Consider the following 11,230-nt stretch of genomic DNA (forward strand, 5'->3'; position numbering starts at 1 on the left):
CCAGGCTGGAGTGAGCCCTCCAGGACTCAAGCGATATTCCTGCCTCCCAAGTAGCTGGGACTACCATGGGCCTCCACGTTCAGCTTTTTCTATTTACTTCTAAGATACCGTCTTCTCAGCTAATTTACTCCCTCACCCCAACCAAAAATTTAACAAAGATTTTTGTTTAAGCTGTATTTTTACTGATTGAAACACTAGGAGAATTCAGGCCAAAGTCAACTAAAGGAAAAATGGTTGTTTTATTCCTTAGTACTTAAACCAGCCAAAGTAGTACTGATGTCATAATGCAGCAAACACAAGACCTCTTTCCACAAATATTAGCATAATCAACAAAATAGGGGCTATAGTAAAACAGAGCCAAAAAGGGCTGAGGAAATCAATGAAGTATGTTACAGCTTAACCCTTCACCCTTCACCTCAATAAGGTTTTTATTTTATTTTATTTTATTTTGACATGGAGTCTGGCTCTGTCATCTGGGCTGGATTGCTGTGGCACCATCTGGGCTCAGCCTCCTAAGTAGCTGGGATTACAGGCGCCTGCCACCACGCCCAGCTAATCTTTGTATTTTAGTAGAGACAGGGTTTCACCATGTTGGCCAGACTGGTCTCGAACTCCTAACCGGAGGTGATCTACCTCCCTTGGCCTCCCAAAGAGCTGGGATTACAGGAATGAGCCACCGCGCCCGGCCTCAGTAGAGTTTTTTAAAAAATAAGCAAAGCCTCCCAATTCCAAACAATAGGAATATATTTTCATCACACCAATTTGTACTTTCATTTCTTAATTCTTTTTTTTTTCCTTATTCTTGAGGTTAGATTCTAAACCCTAAAAGTACCCAAACTAGTATTAGATCTAGTTATCTATAGCCAGAGACAGCTAGTATCAAGTTGTCTTTAGCAGCCAAGGTTATTAAAATGCCTTTTCTCCAGGAAGATCCAATAGGAAAAAAAAAAAAAAGAAAGAAAGAAACCTCTCTGATTAGGCTGGATAGGCATAGTGGAACCCAGCACATGTGGTTTCCAAACAAGAAAAATTATATCAGGGAGGGGAGGAGGGGAGAAGTTTCAGCCAGTGCCCAGACTGAAATTGAGTAATATCAATTTCACTCATCTTCACACAACTTCAGGTTGCATGTTCGTGGAGTAGTTTAGGAATAAATCCACGGTTTGTGGAGTACTACAATACCTAGTCGTCTAGTGTATTACATTAAGGCCTTCCCCAGCAGCTTCCAAGGCAGCCTCCAAGTCACTGGCAGGACAATTTGGCTGGAACTGCAAGCAGAACTGCAGAGATTCCTCTCCACAGTTATACATATGAAGGGACTGTTCCAGGCCTGATTGTTCCAGGACTGGGTGCACCAGGTCTGAGCGTTCCAGGAGTGGTTGCTCCAGGACTGGATGTTCTGGGTCTGGTTGCTCCAGGATGAATTGTTCCAGGTCTGGTTGCTCCACATCGGAAGGTTCCCAGTCGGTCGGGTTCACCAGGCATCCCTGGTGGCAGGAAGAGTAGAGGCTGGGGTAGGTAGGTTCTGAGGCCTTCTGAAAGAGAAAGAGGGATTAACAGAAAGGGTACAAGGACAACCAGAACTATCTGTGACTGGAGTTGTGTTTCAGGGATGGACAAGATTGAAAGATCACTGAAAGGAAAGGAAAGAACAGAATACAGTGTCCTGTTACCTGAGTCACACCATTGCTATTCTTTGGCCAGTTGTTTTTCTGCCACCTCTTAGATTTCATTCTTTGGTTCTGGAACCAGGTCTTCACCTGCAGGAAAAAGTGACAGAAATTTTAAAATATTAGTAATACAGATGTTCCTTGAATCAAAGAATATTACTAACTTTTATTCCTGGCGAGGTGCCATGTCTCACACCTGTAATCCCAACACTTCAGGAAGCCAAGGTGGGCGAATTGCTTAAGCCCAGGAGTTCAGGCCAGCCTCACCAAAATGGTGAAACCCAGTCTCTACAAAAATTTTAAAAATTAGTCCGGCATAGTTGGTGGCTCACACCTGTAATCCCAGCACTTTGGGAGGCCGATGCAGGCAGATCATGAGGTCAGGAGATCGAGACCATCCTGGCTAACACGGTGAAACTCTGTCTCTACTAACTATACAAAAAAAAAAAAAAAAAAAAATTAGCCAGGAGTGGTGGCAGGCACCTGTAGTCCCAGCTACTCAGGAGGCTGAGGCAAGATAAGGGCCTGAACCCGGGAGGTGGAGCTTGCAGTGAGCTGAGATCGTGCCACTGCACTCCAGTCCGGGCGACAAAGCAAGACTCCATCTCAAAAAAAAAAAAAAAAAAAATTAGCCCGGCATAATGGTGTGTGCCTGTGGTCCTAGTTACTCAGGCACAGAGATGGAAGGATCACTTGCACCTGGGAGGTGGAGGGTGCAGTGAGCCGAGATTGCACAGCTGCATTCCAGCCTGGGTAACAGAGAAAGACTGTCTTAAAAAAAAGAAGAAAAAAGAGAAATGACCATTTTCGATAAAAAAAAATAAAGGTTAAAAACAAACTGGAGGTTGCTGGCAGAAAGAAAAAAAGGAAAAAGAAGAGATAGTTTTTATTTTAATGAGAACCAGTGTAAGTTAGGAATTCTCCTAACCTGAAAAGTGGAGTTATGTCTTTTTTTTTTTTTTGAGACGGAGTCTTGCCCTTTTGCCCAGACTAGAGTGCAGTGGCAAGATCTCGACTCACTGCAACCTCGGCCTCCTGGATTCAAACAATTCTCCTGCCTCAGCCCCCTGAGTAGTTGGGATTACAGACAGCCACCACCACGCCCAGCAATTTTTTTGTATTTTTAGTAGAGACAGGGGTTTCATCATGTTGGCCAGGCTGGTTTTGAACTCCTGACCTCAGGTGATCTGCGTGCCTTGGCCTCCCAAAGTGCTGGGATTACAGGTGTGAACCACCAAGCCCAGTCCATAATTCTTTTTGATTAAGGGAATGTTGGAAAGATTTTCACAATATTGGTCTGTGCAAGAAAAGAAACTGGTTAAATTATATCACATTCACATAATAGATATATCATGAAAGAAAGAGGTGAAGAACCTTCCGATGTGGAGCAACCAGACCTGGAACAATTCATCCTGGAGCAACCAGACCCAGAACATCCAGTCCTGGAGCAACCACTCCTGGAACGCTCAGACCTGGTGCACCCAGTCCTGGAACAATCAGGCCTGGAACAGTCCCTTCCTATGTATAACTGTGGAGAGGAATCTCTGCAGTTCTGCTTGCAGTTCCAGCCAAATTGTCCTGCCAGTGACTTGGAGGCTGCCTTGGAAGCTGCTGGGGAAGGCTTTAATGTAATAGAGTAGACGACTAGGTATTTGAGTACTCCACAAACTGTGGATTTACTCCTAAACTACTCCACGAACATGCAACCTGAAGATGTGTGAAGATGAGTGAAATTGATATTACTCAATTTCAGTCTGGGCACTGGCTAAATCCTTCCTCTCCCCTCCTCCCCTCCCTGATAGGATGTTTCTCGTTTGGAAACCACATGTTCTGGATTCCATTATGCCTATCCAGTCAATTTGATGAAGGGTGGTGTAATGGTTGGAGCCTAATCAGAGAGGTTTCTTTCTTTTTTCCTATTGGATCTTCCCGGAGAAAAGACATTTTAATAACCTTGGCTGCTAAGGACAACTTGATAGAAGCTGTCTCTGGCTATAGATAACTGGATCTAATACTAGTTTGGATATCTTTAGGGCTTAGAATCTAACCTCAAGAATAACAAATAAAAGTACAAATTGGTGTGATGAAGATATATTCCTATTGTTTGGGATTGGGAGGCGTTGCTCATTTTTAAAAAAACTATTGAGGTCAGGCACGGTGGCTCATGCCTGTAATCCCAGCACTTTGGGAGGCCAAGGGAGGCAGATCACCTCAGATTAGGAGTTTGAGACCAGTCTGGCCAACATGGTGAAACCCTGTCTCTACTAAAATACAAAAATCAACTGGGCGTGGTGGCAGGACCATGTAATCCCAGCTACTTTGGAGGCTGAGGCAGTGAGTCCAGATGGTGCCACAGCAATCCAGCCCGGATGACAGAGCCAGACTCCATCTCAAAATAAAATAAAATAAAATAAAATAAAAACTCTATTAAGGTGAAAGGCGAAGGGTTAAGTTGTAACATACATCATCTTCATACTTAAATTATTTGCAAGAGAGGGTGTGCTAACACATACCACATATATCTATGTGCATCCACAGAGATCTTAGCCATGCAGATTAGTCTAATTTTTGTTCACCTTATTGCAATGACAAAACAAGCCTACCTGTTTGTAGCTGAGGTTCAGGATGTTGGAAAGTTCTTGCATCTGCTGGAGGCTGAGGTATTTCTGTCTCTGAAATCTATCATTGAGTACACACAGCTGGGCGGAAGAGAACACAGTTCTGGTCTGTTTCTTGACCGGGACCTTGTCTTCCTTTTTTGTGGCACTATTCTCTGCAGCAGTAGGTTGTTTGCCTTTGGGACTGGTGGAAGAATCGGGGCTGTCCTGAATAAGCAGATCCATGGAGGAAGGAAGAGGAGAGACTGTTGGGAACAAATAAAAGGATGCTCTTCTCTAAAACTTTCTTCAAATATTAAAATATCCTGTTAAAAAAATTGTTTTCAAAGTACTTTGATAATTCCCACAACCCGAGATCTAGGTAATAAGCACCTTCTTATTTATTTATTTATTTAGAGACAAAGTCTGGCTCTGACGCCCAGGCTGGAGTGCAGTGGGGTGATCTCGGCTCACTGCAACCTCCCCTTCCCAGGTTCAGGAGATTCTCGCCAGGCGTGGTGGCTCACACCTGTAATTCCAGCACTTTGGGAGGCCGAGGCAGGTGGATCACCTGAGGTCAGGAGTTCAAGAGCAGCCTGACCAAGGTGGAGAAACTCCATCTCTACTAAAAATACAAAATTAGCCGGGTGTGGTGACACATGCCTGTAATCCCAGCTACTCTGGAGGCTGAGGCAGGAGAATTGCTTGAACCTGGGAGGTGGAGGCTTCGGGGAGCCGAGATCGTGCCATTGCACTCCAGTCTGGGCAATAACAGCAAAACTGTCTCAAAAAAAAAAACAAAGAGAGAGAGATTCTCGTAGTAGAGACAGGGTTTCACCATGTTGGGCAGGCTGGTCCTGAACTCCTGACCTCAAGTGATCCAGTCACCTTGGCATCCCAAAGTGCAGGGATTACAGGCGTAAGACACTGCACCCGGCCATAGCACCTTTTTTTTTTTTTTTTTTTTTTTTTTTTTTTTTTTTTTTTTGAGACAAAGTCTCACTCTGTTGCCCAAGCTGGAGTGTAGTGGTGCAATCTCAGCTGGCTGTAACCTCCACTTCCCAGGTTCAAGCGATTCTCCTGCCTCAGCCTCCCGAGTAGCTGGGACTACAGGCTCGCACCACCGTATCCGGCTAATTTGCTTGTATTTTTAGTAGAGACACAGTTTCACTATGTTGCCCTGGCTAGTCTTGAACTCCTGACCTCGTGATCTGCCCACCAAGGCCTCCCAAAGTCCTGGGATTGCAGGCGTGAGCCACCGCACTCAGCCCATGATAAGCATCTTTTTTTTTTTTTTTGAGACAGAATCTCACTCTGTCACTCAGACTGGAGTACAGTGGTGCAATCTCAGCTCGCTGAACCTCTGCCTCCGGGATTCAAGCAATTTTCTTGCCTCAGCCTCCCGAGTAGCTGGTACTATAGGTGCACGCCGTCACACCTGGTTAATTTTTTGTATTTTAGTTGAGATGGGGGTTTCGCCGTGTTGCCCAGGCTGGTCTTGAACTCCTGAACTCAGGTAATCCACTCACCTCAGCCTCCCAAAGTGCTACAATTGCAAGTGTGAGCCACCATGCCCGGCCGATAAGCACCTTCTTAACCAACCCTGGACATTTCGGCAAGCTTTCTACCATATTGATCCAAGAAGTCTTATCGGTATTTTGCACATAGTGGACCGAGTTGAGAGAGATCTGTAATGGCATGGCCAATATCATTGCTAAGCAGGGATACCACTTTTTGCTTTAAAATGATACTCAAAAGCCCACACCCTGGCTGTTAATCAGTCTGAATAGAGATCCACCAATTCCCCCCTATTGCATCTCACCTTAAATCACTTTCTGTTTATGATCTTCATTGCCACCTACGTGATTTTTTAAATGACATGAATCTGGGGATCCTATATAACCAGCATCTCGGCTGGGCGTGGTGGCTCACACCTGTAATCCCAGCACTTTGGAAGGTGGAGGCAGGCAGATCACTTGAGGTCAGGAGTTCAAGACCAGCATGGCCAACATGGTGAAATCCCAGCTCTACTACAAATTACAAAAATTAGCCAGGAGTGGTGGCACGAGCCTATAATCCCAGCTATTAGGAAGGCTGAGGCAGGAGAATCACTTGAACCGTGGAGGCGGGGGTTGCCGTGAGCCAAAGTCGCACCACTGCACTCCAGCGTGGGCAACAGAATGAGACTGTTGTCTCAAAAAATAAAAAATAAAGCCAGCAACTCACTGCCCAGCTCTCAATGCTAGAACCAGCAGGGTATGTGAATTTTGATAGGCTTCTGTTTCAATCCAGGATTTTCCTTTACTAGCTCTCTGACCTCATCTCCAAAATTATTCCTTCGTTTATTAAAATGAGGTAACCAATTAAAATGGTCTAGCATAGGGCCTGGCATATACTGATTTTGTAACTAGAAATTAATTTTCTACACTACCTAAGTTTCAGTTGTCACTTAAATATTTATTTGGTCTGTGGTGACCCCAGTGTTCAACTCTCAATTCTACCCTGCAGTCACAGAACAAATGAAAAAGCTCTAAAACAGCAAAAATTCACTGCTTCTTGCAAGTAGACCTGAAAAGCAAAAGAAGTCTTCAACTATTGATTAGAATTGGGGGAAATCTTAAATATCAGCTAGCTATACAAACTGACACTTGAAGTGTGCTAAAGAAAACATGCTCATTCCCAAACCCAGCACTGTATTTTTAACATTTGAAATTATAAAGGCAAGAACATTGACACAAAGTTTAGAAAAACTGAGTGAATAGCCTGATGCAGTGGCTCAATATCTGTAATCCCAGCTGGAGGAGCACTTGAGGTCAGGAGTTCGAGGCCAGCTTGGGCTACCAAGTGAGACCCCCCCATCTCTACAAAAAGAATTTTTAAATTAGCTGGACACAGTGAAGCACGCCTCTCTTCCTAGTACTTGGTAGGCTGAGGCAAGAGGATCACTGTCCCCAGGGTTGAGGCTGCAGTGATCCATGATCACACCATTGCACTCCAGCCTGGGTGGCAGAGCAAGTCCATGATTCTAAAAAAGAGAAAAGCAGGGTGACATTCAAATCTAAGGCTCAAATATAGCAATCGTGTTTACTTATTCCTTTTCCATAACCTATTCTTTGCAACATTAGTCATAATGTAAATGCACTTTTAAAGCTACTTTACAGTGTCAATGTTACCAATGGCATTCTTGGTAAAGTCGGTTCATTCTTAAGTTTTTGAAAACTACTGAAAAATTGATTTTCAAAAAAGTGGTAGTGGCTTAATGAGTATCCCAAGTATCCCCCACCCCTTGCAGCTACCAGTCAGAAGCCTGAGTACTAGTGAAAATAGATTTAGAAACTTAGAAACCTTTAGAGACTTAGAGACCTATAGACTTAGAAACTTAGAAACTTTTAGACTTAGAGACTTAGAAACTTAGAAGCTTAGAAAAGCCACACCAGGTGGCCATCTAAAAGCCCCCGCCCAATGACCAGGTGGCCATCTAAAGCACCCACCCAATGACCAGGTGGCCATCTAAAACACCCGCCCGGTGTCCATGTGGCTATCTAAAACACCCACCCAAATTCCTGGAACTCAAACAGAAGAACAAGTCCGGGAAATACCCCACGCAGGTTCAAACCAGGTTCAAACCAACCAATCAGAGTAAGACACCTTGCTCAGGCCATAACCTGTTCCAATCATCTTGTGCCTCAAGCTTTGTGAATTTTTGTGGTTTTTGCCTTTATAAACTGTCTGTAACAAGCATTCGGGGTCCTGTGGCCAACTTAGGACATAGGACCCTAGTGCGCTAGCAATAAATCTCTCCGCTGTGACTTCCGTGTCGAGTGGTCTCTCGCGGCGACCCCTGCCCAGGAAGGAATCTAAAAACTAGGTTCCAACATTTGGTGCGTTGGCCGGGAAGGGGGGTCACCCGAGGACCCTCGACCCCTCCGGCGGAGATCCAATTGGCCCGGGCCACCGACTGCTGACCGGACGAATGGACTCTGTCAGGTACTTTCGTTTCGCTCTGTCTGTCTTCCCGGCTAGCTCTGAGGAGTACTCCGTCTGAATGATCAAGTGGGGAAGGGGGACAGACGTGTCCGGCACCTTCCCCCTTGCGCCCCGGGGGATGCCCTGGCGGTTGTCGGGAGGAAAAGCTGACGACTCTGTTGGCCTCCTCAAATCGGTAGGCAGGTCGCCCCTGCCATCTGAATCTTTTGTAAACTTGTGGCGCCACTCTCTGGCCGCGCAGCTCCTCTGTGTTTGTTTGGTCACTGTGTATATTGTTGTCATTTCGTCCTTGTGTGTGCGTGACTTTCTGGATGAAACTATGGGACAGACACTAACAACTCCTTTAGCCTTGACTTTGACCCACTTCCCTGACTTCCGGGCGCGAGCCCGCGATCTCTCCGTGGAAGTCCGTAAAGGATGATGGCAAACTTTCTGTTCGTCTGAATGGCCAACCCTCCATGTAGGGTGGCCCCAAGATGGAACATTTGACCTCTCCATTATCTTACAGGTTAAAGCAAAAGTGATGAATCCTGGGCCACAAAGACACCAGGACCAAGTGGCCTACATAATCACCTGGGAAGATTTGGTCCGAAACCCCCCTTCCTGGGTGAAACCCTTCTTCCATTCCCCCTCCCCATCCCAATCTACCCTCCTTGCCATGGAAGCCCCAAAGAATCAGACTCCGGATCCTCCTAAGCCAGTCCTCCCTGATGGAACTCAGCAAGACCTCCTCCTTTTCGACCCTCCACCTCCTCCTCCTCCTCACAACCCCCTCTTGAGGCCTCCACCTTATGCTTCACCCTCGTCCCTTACCCTATCCCCAATCCCTCCCACTACTCCCTCGGACCCTACTCTTTCTCCAGCCCCCTCATCGGTCCCTTCCTCGACCTCGCCTCCCTCTCCAACCCCGCCCGAATTAACCCCTAGAACGCCGCCACCAACACCTCGTCTCTGCTTGCGGCGGACTGAAGACCCGGATGGCACTCCCACCTGGCAGTCCTCCCTTTTCCCCCTTCGCACGGTCAACCGCGTGATCCAGTATTGGCCCTTCTCTGCCTCCGACCTCTACAATTGGAAAACTCACAACCCCCCTTTTCCCAAGACCCTCAGGCCTTAACCTCATTGATAGAATCCATTCTCCTCACCCACCAGCCTACCTGGGATGATTGTCAACAGCTTTTGCAGGTCCTTCTGACCACCGAAGAAAGGCAACGAGTCCTCCTGGAGGCCCGGAAAAATGTGCCGGGGCCAGGAGGCCTTCCAACCCAGCTCCCCAATGAAATAGATGAGGGATTTCCCCTCACCCGCCCGGACTGGGATTATGAGACAGCACCAGGTAGGGAGAGTCTCCGAATCTATCGCCAGGCTCTGTTGGTGGGTCTCAAGGGGGCAGGGAAACGCCCCACCAATTTGGCCAAGGTAAGGACCATAATTCAGGGAAAGGACGAAAACCCGGCAGCCTTTATGGAAAGACTTCTGGAAGGATTCCGAATGTATACCCCATTTGATCCAGAGGCTCTAGAACATAAGGCTACCGTGGCCATGTCATTCATAGACCAAGCAGCACCAGATATTAAAGGGAAACTCCAAAGATTAGATGGGATCCAGACCTATGGATTACAGGAATTAGTCAGAGAGGCAGAAAAAGTGTATAATAAGAGAGAAACCCCCGAGGAAAGGGAGGCCAGGCTAGCGAAAGAACAAGAGGAACGGGAGGATCGAAGAGACCGAAAGAGAGATAAGCACTTGACAAAAATCCTGGCGGCAGTAGTAACAGAGAAAGGGTCAGGGAGACAGGGGGAGAAGCGGAGGCGGCCAAAAGTAGACAAGGACCAGTGCGCCTACTGCAAAGAACGAGGGCATTGCATCAAGGACTGCCCCAAGCGTCCTAGAGACCAGAAGAAACCTGCCCCTGTCCTCACCTTAGGTGAGGACAGCGAATAGGGGTGTCAAGGCTCTGGAGCCCCCCCCGAGCCCCGGCTAACTCTCTCTGTAGGGGGGCACCCCACCACCTTCCTGGTGGATACAGGGGCCCAGCATTCGGTGTTGACACAGGCAAACGGACCCCTGTCTTCTCATACTTCTTGGGTTCAAGGGGCAACAGGGGGAAAGCTGCACAAGTGGACCAACCACCAGACAGTTAATCTTGGACAAGGGATGGTAACACATTCCTTCTTGGTGGTGCCCGAATGCCCATACCCCCTTCTAGGGCGAGATCTTTTGACCAAGCTCAGAGCTCAAATTCACTTCTCCGAGGAAGGGGCCCAAGTGTTAAACCGGGACGACCAGCCCATCCAAATTTTGACTGTGTCTCTGCAAGATGAACACTGGCTTTTTGACACCCCGGTCACCACCAGCCTCCCTGATGTTTGGTTACAAGATTTTCCCCAAGCTTGGGCAGAAACGGGAGGACTTGGGCGGGCCAAGTGTCAAGCCCCAATTATTATTGATCTAAAGCCCACGGCGGTGCCTGTGTCTATCAAACAATATCCCATGAGCCGAGAGGCTCATATGGGTATTCGGCAGCACATTATCAAATTTCTAGAACTTGGAGTTTTGCGACCTTGTCGCTCACCCTGGAATACTCCTCTTCTGCCAGTAAAAAAGCCTGGTACCCAGGATTACAGGCCCGTCCAAGATTTGAGAGAAATTAACAAAAGAACTGTGGATATCCATCCCACGGTCCCCAATCCTTACAACTTGCTCAGTACCTTAAAACCAGACTACAGCTGGTATACAGTATTGGACTTAAAAGATGCCTTCTTTTGTTTACCCCTGGCCCCCCAAAGCCAGGAACTCTTTGCCTTTGAGTGGAAAGACCCTGAGAGAGGAATCTCAGGCCAATTGACCTGGACCCGACTTCCCCAAGGGTTCAAGAACTCTCCCACTCTCTTCGATGAGGCTCTCCACCGGGACCTAACCGACTTCCGGACCCAGCATCCAGAAGTGACCTTGCTCCAGTATGTAGATGACCTC

At 47.1% G+C, this 11,230-nt stretch overlaps 1 protein-coding gene across 1 annotated transcript; it reads right to left on the minus strand.

Moving 5' to 3' along the window:
* Positions 1–220: 220 nt before the first annotated feature.
* Positions 221–4,759, minus strand: LOC119620963 (homeobox protein NANOG-like). The gene is made up of 3 exons (XM_073013184.1): positions 4,274–4,759; positions 1,674–1,760; positions 221–1,535 (listed from the first exon to the last, which is right to left on the minus strand). Exons 1-3 carry the CDS (start codon positions 4,511–4,513, stop codon positions 1,191–1,193), a joined length of 672 nt encoding a protein of 223 aa, XP_072869285.1. The 5' UTR covers positions 4,514–4,759; the 3' UTR covers positions 221–1,190.
* Positions 4,760–11,230: the final 6,471 nt, after the last annotated feature.

This window comes from Chlorocebus sabaeus, chromosome X (genome assembly GCF_047675955.1).
Source record: "Chlorocebus sabaeus isolate Y175 chromosome X, mChlSab1.0.hap1, whole genome shotgun sequence".
NCBI classification, from domain to species: domain Eukaryota; kingdom Metazoa; phylum Chordata; class Mammalia; order Primates; family Cercopithecidae; genus Chlorocebus; species Chlorocebus sabaeus.